The sequence below is a fragment of the Halichoerus grypus genome, chromosome 9, assembly GCF_964656455.1.
Source record: "Halichoerus grypus chromosome 9, mHalGry1.hap1.1, whole genome shotgun sequence".
NCBI lineage: Eukaryota > Metazoa > Chordata > Mammalia > Carnivora > Phocidae > Halichoerus > Halichoerus grypus.
In genome coordinates, this window is record NC_135720.1 from 94,717,613 (window position 1) to 94,733,003 (window position 15,391).

At 35.1% G+C, this 15,391-nt stretch overlaps 1 protein-coding gene across 4 annotated transcripts in view; it reads left to right on the forward strand.

Moving 5' to 3' along the window:
- Nucleotides 1-15,391, forward strand: part of HMGCLL1 (3-hydroxy-3-methylglutaryl-CoA lyase like 1) — a 180,352-nt gene that overhangs the window by 122,801 nt on the left and 42,160 nt on the right. Inside the window, exon 8 of one of the 4 annotated variants that reach the window (XM_078055218.1) lies at nucleotides 342-490. The exons of the other annotated variants lie outside the window; for them this stretch is intronic. Coding sequence (XP_077911344.1) covers nucleotides 342-464 — 123 coding nt within the window. The 3' untranslated portion in view covers nucleotides 465-490. The remainder of the gene's footprint in view (nucleotides 1-341; nucleotides 491-15,391) is intronic. 4 annotated transcript variants of the gene reach the window in all.

Here is a 15,391-nt window from a genome sequence, read left to right on the forward strand (position 1 = left end):
GGGTGCCCTAAACTCTGGTTTGCATGTTGTATCCCACTTACTTGTTTTTACCCCTGCAAGAATTTGAATTTTAGAAATCTGATCTAAATTCTTTAAAGCAGAGAGTGGTTGGTGGGTTTAAGAAATTGGGACCATTTCTGAATCCAGGATTCTTAGTAAGTACAGAAATTCTAGATACAATTAATTGGAATTAGAGGTTAATAAAAGTAAGATGTATACACATGTACATTTATAATTATCTGTATATTTTAACCTTGACTTACACAAATGATTTCCTTTTTTTAATCGAAAAAATATTACCTTTAAATATTTTTTCAAGATTTCATTTATCTATTTGACAGCGAGAGCAGGGGGAGTGGGAGAGGGAGAAGCAGGCTCTCCACCAAGCAGGGAGCCCATTGCAGGGCTCCATCCCAGGACCCTGGGACCATGACCTGAGCCGAAGGCAGATGCTTAACGACTGAGCCACCCCACCTTTAAATATTTTCAAGTGAGTTTCTACATTGTACTGAGATCCTGTACTAATACAAAACGGGGGGGGGGGGTGGAAATCAGCATGGATATAAGGTGTAAGATTATATGAGGATCACTTGTGGTTATATAAATGAAAAAGGATGAAAGAGGCGGGGGATTCGTAATTTTATATTCAATGAAAATGGCTCAGGAAATTTATTAAGCCTCTGTATTTCAACACATATGCGGCACCAAAATGTAATGAAACGTGCTGTTTCAAGTGTTGTCATAGGTTGTGATTAAGAACAATAGGGGTGGAAAATTGTTCTCAGCAGACAGTGGAGGCTTCCATGGAGAATGTGGAAAGGCTGGTAAAGGGCTTTATAAAGCCCAAACCTGGGGCGGATGTGTCTTGAGCTTTAATATGGGAGAATGGAAGGGGTGATTTTAAGATTCCCTTTACTTTGGTTTAAAGCTAAGTAAGGAAAAAATAAGACAAATTAAGACCTGAGGACATTTCAGATCCATTGTTTTCTGATTTTCTAAAATTTATATAAGACCTATTGGTAAAGAATACATTTCTAAAGAAAGATTTCTCCCTTAACATTTTGAGTTTATATATTTATCATGAAAAGAAATTGAAGTGAATTCTCTTTCAATCAGTATAGGTCTCTGTGAGAATAACCTGAAAGAGTTGGTTTACAGGGTTGACATAGTTCTACTTGTGAGAAAAAGTGAAGTCAGGAATAACGTAACAACTATTCCTGGACAAGACACAACTGAGAGAATTGTAGAATGCAGGAGTAAGGCTGAAGTACCACCTTGCACCTGAGAGGCCAAGACAGACTGTATGAGAAGGGTAAGATGAACAGATACATGGTAAGCACATTTCCCCTTTCCTGGGCTACACAGCACCATGCAATAGGTGTCCCCTCAGCCTCTGATTCCTCCAGTGGGAAGAGAGCCCAGGTGTCACATCCAGCCACTCCCCCCCCAACCACTGTGGGTGCATCTACTCTGATTTCACCTCACAGAGCTCACAGGGGATGCTGTAGGACTCAACCACTGGGAATCTACTTATGCCCAGGAAGGAAGCAAGGGCTTCCAAAAATAAGTTTCTATCCACTTGGTCCAAGGACTAATCCAAACTAGGATCTGCAGATGAACCCAAACTACAAGTTGGTGGTACACTCTAACCAGAGAACTTAGTGGGGTGGAGATCTGCCTAATTTGAGCCCCAAAATGAAGAGTTTTGCTTGCCCTGGAGCCTGGTCTGTCCATGCCTCGCCAGACGAGCTGAACCATAACCCCACCAGGTCCTCCCAACTAGAAAGCATATTGAGAACCTGAAGTGGGCCATCACAGACCACCTCGTATGGAGTGTAGCATAAGACCCATCTGACAGGAAGATATGAGAACACCTAAAAACTGTAATGCAGGCAGGTGGACAGAGCTAATTGCACACACAGCAAAGCCAGTGGCTCTGTTCTTGGGTACTCGTCTGCTTGTGTCAAGACCGCAAAAGTACAAATGTGGGTCCCAGCAAAGGCAGTTCTAACAAGGAAGTTCATAATGGTAAATATCCTATTGTTACACATCAAGCCACTAGAACAAATTAAGCCCTAATAAACAAACAACATAGGGAATGGAGAGACAATTCCATAGATCTTTTCTATTAAGGGCTGGTTCTTTGAAAAGATAAATGAATTGACAGACCTTCAGAAATGAGATGTCAACCACAAATATCACAAAAATGCAAAGGGTTAGAGGCTACTATGAACAATTATATACCAACAAATTGGACAGCCTGGAAGAAATAGATAAATTCCTAAAGACAGACATCTAACCTACCAAGACTTAATCACAATGAACAAGAAAATCTGAACAGACCAATTACTAAGGAGATTGAACCAGTAATTTAGAAACAAGTCCAGGAACAGACTGCTTTAAATAAGAATTCATACTAGCCCTTCTCAAAATGCTTCCAAACTCATTATATGAGGCCAGAGTATTCTGATATAAAAACCAGATTAGGCAGCCACAAGAAAATTATAGGCCATATCCCTGATAAACTTAGATGCAAAAATCCTCAACAAAATATCAGCCCCCATTTAAAAGGATCATATAGCTATTCAAGTGGGATTTATTCCAGAGATGCAAGGATGGTTCAACTTTCAGAAGTCAATCAACATGTTAATAAAAAATGATAAAAATCAATCTCAATAGATACAGAAAGAGCATTTGACAAAACATAACATCCATTTATAATAATTCTCAACAAAGCATCTGTAGAGAAAAGAGCATTCGGCAAAGGCTAGATAGGACAAGCCTGCAGCTAACATTATACTCAGTAGTGAAAAGTTGAAAGCTTTTTCTCTAAGATCAGGAATAAGACAAAGATGCTCACTCTTTCCACTTTTATTTAACTAGTACTGGATGTCCTAGCCAATGTGGTAAGGCAAGAAAAAGAAAGAAAAAAAGGATCCAAACTGGAAAGGAAGAAGGTAAAGTGTCACTATTTGTGGATGACATACTGCATATAGACTTAACCAAAAAAAACATTAGAAATAATAAATTCAACAAAGTTGCAGCAATAAATTTAACCAAGGAAGTTAAAGGCTTATACACTGAAAACTATAAAATACTGAAGATATAATTGGAAAGATATTCCATGTTCATGGACAATATTATTAAAGTGTCCATATTACCCAAAGCAATCTAGACCCTCATCATAATCCCTAAGTTCCAATGGCATTTTTCATAGAACAGTTTTAAAATTTGTATAGAACCACAACTGGTGCAGTCACTGGATAAAAATGTGGGGGTTCCTCAAAAAGTTAAAAGAGAACTACATTATAATCCAGCAGTCACACTACTGTGTAGTTGCCCCAAGAAGGCAAGAAAACTAATTCAAAACGATACATGCATCTCTATGTTTATAGCAGCATTGTTTACAATAGCCAAGATAGGGAAGCAGCTCAGTGTCCATTGAATGATGAATGGATAAAAGATATGTGTGGGTGTGTGTATACATACACCCAGGAATACCATTCAGCCATTAAAAAAAAGAATGAAATCCTACCATTTGCAATGACATGGATGGAGGTAGATAGTATAATGCTAAGTGAAATAAGTCAGAGAAGGAAAAGTACCATATGATTTCACTCAGATGTGGAATTAAAGAAATGAGCAAAGAGGAAAGTGAGTGGGGGGATGGGTGTTAAGGAGTGCACTTAATAAATCTTGATAAGCATCGAGTGATGGATGGAAATGTTTAAACACTATTGTACACCTGAAACCAATATAATGCATGCAATTAATTGCAATTAAAATAAAAACTTTAAAAAAGACCCCTAATAGTCCAAGTAATCTTGAGAGAGAACAAAGATAGAGGCATAATACTCTGTTATGTCAGAATGTATTATAAACCTCTAGTAATTAAAGTAGTGGTATTGGCATAAAAATAGATGCATAGATCAATGGAACAGAAGAGTACCCAGAAATAAACCCACAAATATAGGGTCAATTATTTTATGACAGAGGACCCAAACATATTCAATAGGGAAAGGAAAATCTTTACAATACATGATGTTGGGAAAATTAGATTGCCACATGCCATAGAATGAAACTAAACTAGAATCTTACACCAAACAAAAAATTATTTCAAAATGGATTAAAGACTTAATGTAAGACATGACACCATAAAACTTCTAAAAGAAAACATAGGCAGTTATATTCTTGACAGGAGTCTTGGCTATGATTTTTTGACTCTGACAACAAAACGAAAGCAACAAAAGCAAAAGCAAACAAGTGGGACTGCCTCGCACTAAAAAGCTTCTGCACAGCTAAGAAATTCATCAACCAAATGAAAAGGCAGCCTACTGAGTAGGAGAAAATATTTACAAGTCATATACCTGACAAGGAGATAATACACAAATATCTCAACAATAAAAAACTGATTAAATAATGGGCAAGAGATATGAATAGACATTTTTCCAAAGAAGACACATAGATGGTCACCAGGTAAATGAAGAGATGCTCATCATCACCAATTAGGGAAATATTAATCAACTCAGAATGGGATATCTAGGCAGATCTATTAGCATGGCTATTATTACAAAGACAAGAAGTGTTGATGAGGGTGTGAAGAAAAGAGAACCCTCATTCACTGTCGGTGGGAAAGTAATTTGGTGCATCCATTATAGAAAATGGTATGGACGTACCTCAACAAAATTAAAATTAGAACTACCATGTGATCCAGCAATTCCACTTTGAAGTGGAAATTATCTGAAGAAAATAAAAATACTAGAAAAAAATGATATATGAACCACCATGTTTATTGAATCATTATTTACAATAGCCAAATATGGAAGCAACCTAAGTGCTCACTGATGAATTGATAGATGTTATATATACAAAAGAACACTATTTAGCCATAAAAAAAATGAAATTGTGCCATTTGCAGCAGCAGTGGATTTCAAGGGCATTTGCCAAGTGAAATAAGTCAGACAGAGATACTGTATGATCTTTCTTATATCTAGAATGTAAAAAAAAAATTCTCAGATACAGAGAATATATTGGTGGTGTTGGGGGGTTACTGAACTATTTTTTTAAATACATAGAATAATTTGTAACAAAAATATGGCACCTTAAATCCTTTTCAAAATTATTTTTATAAAACAATTCACCAACCAAAAGCATTACCGGCCTTTAAGCCACTTCTTCCACTGTACCCAGGCTGGAAAATGAATTTTTAGCCCCACTTATTGCTGACTACAGCCTTCAGCCCTTCCAACCAGGCAACTGTACCAGAGCACGTAGAAAGCTGCAGGGCCCATCCACCAACCCTGCTTACAGTGGCACTTAAACAGAGAACACAGCTTGTGGCTTTCCTTACCTGCAGAGAAAACTGGTGGCCTCCATGGACCAGGGAATTCAGTGTACACTTTTGCCTGATTAGAGCCCCCATACAACGACCCATACAGGCCCTGGGTCTTCTCCTGCTGCCCTGCCCATGTGGGGAAGCTAATTCATAGCCCCACCTAATACTGACTATACTACCCAGTCATGACCATCTAATAAGTTTGACTAGAGAATTAAGGCAATTGATGAACCCATTCTACAGCCTCATTTGGGTATGGAACCAAGCCAGCAGTCCTATCCAACTGTTTTCAGCCAGTGGTACACTCACCCCCGACCTCAAGCATGACCATTTGACTCACCCTAAAACAGACAATACTCGTAGGTCCCACCTGGACAAGGACATTACAATACAACATATTCAGAACCAAAACTGAGCAAACTGTTGGAGAACTATTTCTGACAATGAGAACCTGCAAATTCTGGAAGAGGAGACCACTTACTCAGATGCTCAAACAACAACATAAGGAATCAAGGATCCTTAAAGATCTAAATGTGAGACCTGAAGCCATACAACTCCTAGAAAAAAAACAAAGGCAGTTACCTCTTTGACATCAGCCTTAGCAACGTTTTTCTAGGTATGTCTGCTCAGGCAAGGGAAACAAAACCAAAAATAACTCTTAGGACTACACCAACATAAAAAGCTTTTGCACAGTGAAAGAAACCACAAAAATTGATAAGGCAATCTACTGAATGGGAGAAGACATTCATAAATTATATTTGATAAAGGGTTAATATCTAAAATAAAGAACAGGGGTGCCTGGGTGGCTCAGTCAGTTAAGTGTCTCAGGTCATGATCCTGGAGTCCTGGGATGGAGCCCCACACTGGGCTCCCTGCTCCAGTGGGGAGCCTGCTTCTCCCTCTCCCTCAACCTGCCACTCTGCCTACTTGGCTCTGTCTGTGTCAAATAAATAAAATCTTTAAAAAAATAAAATAGGGGCGCCTGGGTGGCTCAGATGGTTAAGCGTCTGCCTTCAGCTCGGTCATGATCTCTGGGTCCTGGGATTGAGCCCTGCATCGGGCTCCTGGCTCAGCAGGCAGTCTGCTTCTCCCTCTCCCTCTGCCTCTCCCCCTGCTCATGCTCTCTCTCTATCTGTCTCAAATGAATAAATAAAAGTAAAAAAATAACTTCTACAACTCAAAACCAAGTAATAATAATCCAATTGAAAAATGGGCAGAGGATCTGAATAATCCTTTTTCAAAGAAGACATACACTTGTTCAACAGACACATAAAAAGATGCTCAACATGGCTAATCATCAAGGAAATGCAAGTCAAAATCACAATGAGATATCATCTCAGACCTGTCAGAATGGCTAGAATCAAAAAGAAATATGTAATGGTGAGCATGTGGAGAAAAAGGAGCCCTCATGTACTATTGCTGGGAATGCAAATTCGTGCAAGCCTCTATGGAAAAAATTATGGAGGTTGCTCAAAGAGTACAGAGTAGAAATGAGAAATCTAGTAATTCCACTACTGAGTATTTACCCAAAGAAAATGAGAACACTAACTTGAAAGTATACATGCACCCTATGTTTCCAGCATCATTATTTACAATAACCAAGATATGGAAGCAACCCAAAGATGAATGGATAAAGAAAATGTGGAATATTATTCAGCCATTAAAAAGAATGAGGTCTATTTGCAACAGTATGGAAGGACCTAGAAGGCATTATGTGAAGTGAAATAAGTCAGACAGATAAAGACATATGCCATATGATTTCACTTATATGTGTAATAAAAAGAAAACAAAAAACAAACAAACAAAAAAGCAGAAACAGACTCCTAAATAGAACAAACATAATTGTGAGAGGAGAAAGGGGTGAGGGATGGGCAAAATGGATGAAGAGGAGTGGGAGGTACAGGCTTCCAGTCATGGAATGAGTAAGTGATGAGGATAAAGGGCACAGCATAGGGAGTATAGTCAATGGTATTGCAGTAGCCTTGTATGGTGACAGATGGGAGCTACACTTGTGGTGGGCATAATGTATAAAGTTGTCAAATCACAGTTGTACACCTGAAAATAATGTCACATTGTCAACCATACTTCAATTAATAAAATAAATAAAGGCAAAAGGAACAGTATAGTGTTGGCATTAAAAAAGATATACAGATCAATGGAACAAAACTGAGAGCCCAGAAATAAACCCAAGAAATATGTTCAACTATTATACTCAATGGAGAAAAGATACTCCCTGAAATAAATGGTGCTGGGACAAGTGGATGTTCACATGTAAAAGAATGAAACTAGACACTTGTATTATACCACTCACAAAAAGGAACTCAAAACAGATTAAAGACTGAAATATAAAATGTGAAACCATGAAACTTCTGGAAGAAAACAGGGAAGAAAGCTCCTTAACACAGATCTTGGCAATGATATTTTGGATAGGATACCTAAAGCACAAGCAACAAAATAAAAAACAAGTGGGACTATATCAAACTAAAAAGTGTCTGCACAGCACAAACTATCAACAAAGTAAAAAGACAACCTATGGAATGGGAACAAGTAATTGCAAACATACTGGATAAGGAGTTCATATCTAAAAGATATAAAAAACTCCTACAATAGCAAATAGCAATTCAATTAGCAAAAAAACAATCCAATTTAAAAATGGGCAAAATACCTGAGCAGACATTTTTCCAAAGACAATATGCAAATGCCAACAGGTGCATTTCACTCAACATCACTCTCAACATCACTAATCATAAGGGAAATACAAATCTAAACCACAATGAGATATTACTTTATGCTTGTTAGAATGGCCATCATCAAAAAGACAAGAGATAACCAATGCTAATGAGGATGTGGAGAAAAGGGAACCCTTTTGCCCTGTTGCTGGGATTGTAAACTGGTACATTCACTATAGAAAAAAGAATGAAGGATTCTCAAAAAATTAAAAATAGAACTACTTTATGATCCAGCACTTCCACTTCTGGGAATACATTCAAAGAAATGAAAATAGTAATCTGAAATATGCAAACTACTCATTCAATGATGTTTTATTTCTTTTTTCTCTTTCTGATAATTTATATCATTCTATGAATTTTCATTTCACCTAACTTTTCAGGTATGTTGGTATAACCTTTTCATCTGCACCCCCATGTGCACAGCAATAGTATTTACCATGGTCATGATATGGAAACAACTTAAGTGTTCATTGACAGATGAGTGGATAAAGAAGCTGTGAAATGTACAATGTGGAATATTCAGCCATAAAAAAGGAAGAAATTCTTCCATTTGTGACAACATAGATGGACTTTGAGGACATTATGTTAAGTGAAATAAGGCAAAGAGAAAGGGAGTACTGTATAATCTCACTTACATATGGAATCCAAAATCAAACAAACAAAAAACCTACAGGAAAAAAAAAAACAAGCTCATAAAAAAAAAAAAAAAAGGATCAGTTTTGTGGTTATCAGAAGTGAGGGAAGGGGAGAAGGGAAATTGGGGAACTGTCTTCAAAATGTGAAAGCTTCAAGTTATAAGATAAATAGATAGTGGTGACGTATATAGCATGAGGACTATAGTTAACATTTATATATATATCATACAACAGTATTAAAAGTTAGAGTTCTTATCACAAGAAAATTTTTATTTTTTTGCTTTTCCCCTTTTTAATATATCTATATGAGATTATGGATGCTAATTAAACTTATTGTTGTAATCTTTTCCCAATATATGTAAGTCAAGCCATTATGCTGTACACCTTAAACTTATGCACTCATGTATATTAGTTATATCTCAAAACTGGAAAAAATTAGTTTAATGATTATTAAACAAGATGTCATTTCAAATGCAAATTTTCACTCCACATAAGACAAGGAGAATGACCTGGAGTGCAATGCCTCACTAATATTTTGAGAGCTTTGCTACATCATTAAAAATCTAAACAAATATGTAAAATGTTTAAACATCTGTGTGATTATTAGCCTAGATTCATGTCTGTTTTTATATTTCCTTTAATATTTTCATCTTCAAGAACTATTTTGGTTACATGCAATATTTTGGTAATAACTCATTTTTAACACATATTTGTTCTTTTATAATCCATTCACCCAAAGATGTTACTGCTCTGTAAATTTTTAAGACTTCACTCTACCATGTCTCACAGATAAATCCCTAAGTTCATTCGTATCTACTTGTTTTCATTTGTTCATTTCTCTCCTGTTTTAAATTCTTGTGGAAATGTGGCTCTGTTTCTTCCTAAGTTCTATAGTTTATTACTTTTCTGTGAAACTCTGAATGGCTTCATGAGCTTCTTCACATCTCATTTTTGATGTCATAAGGAGAGATGAGAAGATGGAAGGAATGTACAATGTTACAGTAAAGAAAACATAAGAAAAGATTATATCAACATATTTGAAAAATTAGGTGAAAAGAAAATTCATACAATGATATAAATTATCAGAAATGGAAAAAAGAAATAGATATGCATTGAAATAATTTACATTTTTTCCACAATGAAAACATCAGACCCAGATGCTTTTATGGTTAAGTTGTATTGAACATAAAGTAAGAAAGTAGTTTCTGTATTACACAAACATTTTCAGACAATATTGAAATGCAGAACCTAACCCATTTCATTTTATTATTTTTTTAAGGTTTTATTTATTTATTTGACAGAGAGAGTACAAGCAGGGGGAATGGGAGAGAGAGAAGCAGGCTCCCTGCTGAGTAGAGAGCCCAATGTGGGGCTTGATCCCAGAAACCTGGGATCATGACCTGAGCCAAAGGCAGGCACTTAACCCCCTGAGCCACTCATTTCATTTTATAAGTAATATGCTTCTGGTTCCCAAATCCATCAAGGACAGTATATAAAAGGACAATTATGGCCATTCTCACTCATGAACATTGATGCCATATCCTAAATAATTAGTAAACAAAATACAGTAATATGTAAAAAGATAATTCATCAACTAAGAACTTTGTTTCATTGCAAGAATTCAAGTTAGGTTCAGCATTAGAAAATGTATTAGGAATCACTACTCTAAAAGTTTAAAAAAGAAGACACTGTTATCTCAGTGTATGTCTATACCATACATTTGGTGCTCAGTGTTTCTCACTATTCAATTTTTGTTCACTTTCCTAAAATTTAAAAACAAATCTTAAATGCTAGGGAAGCAAATTCTTGAGTTGCTTCGGGTGCAACTGAAGTTATTGAGGCCCCAGTGTGATATTAGATGCTCAATTCCACTGTTCTCCTCCAAAATCGTTTCATGAATCCAGTATAACCTTGTCAACAAAACCTATGAGAATAGTACATGAAAAATCATAGTCAAATCTATTTCATGATGTCCTAAATAAAATCCTTTGAATGCAATCCACTGACATAAAGAAAAAACACTAATATATATTCCACCAAGTTATATTCCAGAAATTTTAATAAAACATTCTAAAATCAATCAGCGGAATTATCACATTAATAAAAAAGAAATCTTATGATCATCTGAAATGATACAGAAAATTATTCAACATGCTTAAGAAAGTAGGAGGTTCTATCCAGTTCAGTAAAGGACAAGAACTTATAAGGTATACAGATTGGAACAGAGGACATAAAATTTTCATTATTTCAGATGTGATCATTGCATATTCAAAATCTTAAAAGAATTTTTAAATAAATTATTAAAATCAGTAATTCTGTTTAAGAAGACTGAAGAATACACATGCAATATACAAAAATCAACAGTATACCTATCTATATCAATAACATACTTCATTACAAAGGAAATTTTCCATTGTAGTATTATTAAAATATCAGATAAGGCATAAATCTAACCACAGACGTGTGCAATTGCTTTGTAGAAGGTAACAGAATATTTTATGGAAAGAAGTTCTAAGTATTGAGAGTCAAACTTCTGGCATGAAATATTTAGTATTGTACATATACTGGTTTTCACCAAATTGATTTATACATTCAATGCAAGCCCAATACAATTCCCAGCAGGTTTTTTGTTTTGGTTTGGTTTTTTTGGGGGGGTGGGATGGGTGGTGGAAATCGGCAAGTATTTCTTAAAATTGATGTTAGCCTACAGATGATCTAAAATAGTCAAGGCAATCTAAAAGAGGAATTTCAAATCTGGGGAACATATCAGAATGTTATTATGAAGATAAAAATCAAGAAGACAACAAAGTAATAATGTAAGGATACACATATGAACCAAAATAACAAAATAGAAAGCTTTTTAAAAAAAGACTCAAATACATACAGTTATTTGATTTGTGATAAAAGCATCAACACAGTTGAGTGGGAAAAACATTATTTTTTCAATAAACGGTGCTTGTTCAATTAGATATCCACACAGGAAAAAAAAAAAGTCTTAACCCTTACCTCACACTGTACACAAAATCAAGTCCCAATGGCTTCTAAATCTAAGTGTGGAAGTAAATAACATGAAAGAAAATGATTTGCATAGACAGATTTATTACATAATAAAGAGTTAACAAGATAGAAAAAGATCAATAAGCAGGCAACATTAAAATTAGAACTTTCTGTCCATAAAAAAGATATATTATAAAACCCTGGTATCAGCTCCACATGTAAAGAGCTTGGAATCATCACCCTCATCCTTAAAATAAGAAAAAAATTCTAACAAAATAAATGACTTTTCTTGGACCCATCAGAGAACTGACATTGCAGAGCAAGCTTCTGTCCTGAAATCTGGAGATAGACAAATCCAGAGATGCACAGCTGAGATCTCCTTACTATTAGACACATTTAAATGATACTTTTGACAGACTGCTGGAGGCTAAGCATGGATAAGCAGGAGGTGGAGAAACTCCTAGAGCCAGTCTCAAAGGAGTCATCACAATTTCTTGAGTTTTACCTCAAGGAACCCCACCAAGTTCTAATAGCAAGGAACTGAGAAGCAAAGGAGCACAAGCAGAGGGAGTGGGAGAGAGAGAAACAAGATCTTCGCATGGTTTAGGCAAGGAGAGCAGAAGAATATTCACTATGTAATATTACCAGAGCATTCTCCCTTCAAGGGCCTATTCTCTAGGGAAAAAGACCTTACCAGAGCCTTATCCCAGCTGGGGAAGGATATCCATCCCACTCCAGTCCCTGCCAGACTTCATGTCTTATTAACAGGATAGGAAAAAAAAAAAAACAAAAAACTCAGATATAATACAGATGTTAGAATATTCAGACAGGGAATTTAAAGTAACTATAATTACAATGTTAAGGGCTTTAATTGCAAAAGTAGAAACTGCAAAAAAAATAAAAAGAGTTGTGAATATAACATAGAGATGGAAACTCTAAGAAGGGAATTGAAAGGAAACTCAAAGGGAGGAAAGTAATAGAAATGAAGAATGCTTTTGATGGACTCATCAATAGACTGCACATGGCCAAGGAGAGAATCAGTGAGCTTAAAAATATGTCAAAAGAAGCTTCATAAAACCTAAATGCAAAGAGGAAAATAATGGAAAAAAATAAAAACTGACTATACAACAACCGTGGGACAATTTTAAAAGGTGTAACACGTGTTATTAGAATACCAGAAGGAGAAGAAAAAGAGAACAGAGTAGAAGAAATAGCTGAAGCAATATCTGAGGATATTTCAAAATTGATGGCAGACACCAAACCACAGATCCAAGAAACGCAGAGAACACCAAGCTAAATAAATAAATACAAAAGTATCTACACCTAGGCATATCATATTCAAATTACAGAAAACTAAAGACAGAAAAAAATCTTAAAAGAAGCCAGAGGAAAATAAACATCTTACTTGTATAGAAACATAAGAATTACATTGGATTTCTCATTAGAAACTGTGCCAGCAACAGAAAGTAGGGTGAAATATTTAAAATGTTGAAGGAAAAATCCCACAATTCTAGCATTCTGTATTCAAAAGAATTACTCTTCATAGGTGTTAGAGAAACAAATGCTTTTTCAGACAAAAACTGATTATTTCATCATCAACAAATTGCCCTACTAGAAATGTGAAAGATATTCTTCATAGATAAGGAAAATTATGTGTGTCCGAAAAATCAGATCTATGTAAAAAGGAAGAGCAGAGATGCAATAAATGAAAGTAAAATACAATTCTTTTATTCAAAATACTCTTAATACATCTAATAGACAACCATTTGTTCCAAGTAATAATAGTTACAAAGTGTAGAGTAATTTTAGCCTAAGGATAAATGACAGCAATGTTAAAAGGGATCGGAGGGAAGAATTGGGAATACTCTGTTATAAGGTACCAGCACTACACACAAATGCTATCGAATTACTTGAAGGTGAATTTAGACTTGTTAAAAATGTGTATTGGAAAGTCTAGGGAAATCACTAAAAACTGTTTAAAGAATTATATGCAACTAATGAACTGTTGAACACTACATCAAAAACTAATGATGTACTATATGTTGGCTAATTGAACATAATAATAAAAATTTTAAAAATACTCAAACCTACACTGATTTAAAAAAAAAGAATTATAATTGATAAACTGAGATGTGATAGTCATATAAAATGCTCAGTTAAAACCAGAGAAGGCTGAAAAAGATGGAGAAATTTCTTTTTTTTAAATGCCATGAGTAGAACACATTTACAAACATGGTGGATATTAATCTACCTATAATCTCTAATCATTTCAAATGTATTTGCATATACATTGTATATACATTATATATACATTAATAGATATTATATTAATGCACCAATTGGAAGAAAGAGATTGTCAGAGTGGATAAAAAATAAGACCCAACTATTTGTTGTCTACCAGAAATCCCCTTTAAACATGAATACTCATATATATATATATATACACACACCATACTAAAACCAATCAAATGAGAGGTGGGGTAGCAATATTCATTTCAGACAAAGCAGACTTCACAACAAGGAAAATTACCACGGATAAGCAAGCATATTAATAATGACAAAAGGATAAGTATCCAAGAAGAAATAACAATTGCAAATATATATGCATCTAACAGCACAGCATCAAAATTTGAGGCAAAACTGACAGAAGTGAAACAAGAAATAGACAAATTCCCTATTATATTTGGAGACTTTGCCATACCTCTTTCAGTAATTTATATATAGCTCAAGCAAGCAGGAAATCAGTAAGGATAGAGTTGATCTGAACAGCACTATCAACCAATTTATTCTAATTGACATTTGTAGAATATTCCACCCCAAAAGAGCAAGATACATACTAATAAAATATGTTAATAGGAGTAATTGGTTATGGCAATTGGGTAAGTTAATATGATAATTCTAGGTACTATATTCACATTTTTCAGAAAATCTAAAGCTGCCCTAAAATATTAAGTTTATTAGAATAAAAAGATGCATTATGAAAGTGAAAAAAATTAAGCCACAATTTGGGGAAACATATTTGTAATTCATATATTTGACAAAGGAATAGTAATACTGACTACATGTAGAGCTCCTACTAATCTATGAAAAAATAAATACTGGCATGCCTGGGTGGCTCAGTCAAAGTGTTTGCCTTCAGCTCAGGTCATGATCCCAGGGGCCTGGGATCTAGCCCCACATCAGGCTCCCTGCTCAGCAGGAGGTCAGCTTCTCCTTCTCCTTCTACTCCTTCCCCCCCCACTCGGGCTCTCTTGCTCTCTCTCTCTCAAATAAATAAATAAAATCTTTTAAAAAAAAGAAAAAGAAAAAAGAAAGATTAAAAACCCAATAGAATAATGAACAAATGAGTTGAAGAGACATATTACAATAGAAGATTTACTAGTGGTCATTAAGCTATGAAGAGGTACTCAACTCCATTAATCAGAGACATGTAAATTAAAGCTACAGTGAGATACCACTGGATAGCCACAAGAATTGCTAAAATTATAATGTCTGGTAAGTATTGGAAAGAATTTTGAACAGATGGCATTCTCACACAGTGCTGGTGGGAGTTTAAATTGATACCACCACTTTTTAACATATGTATACTTTAAAACTCAGCAATTGCATTCCTAAATATATACCAACAGAAATGTATACGCTTACTCACCATAAAAAAGTATGTTCAAGAATTTTCACACTAATACTCTTTGTAA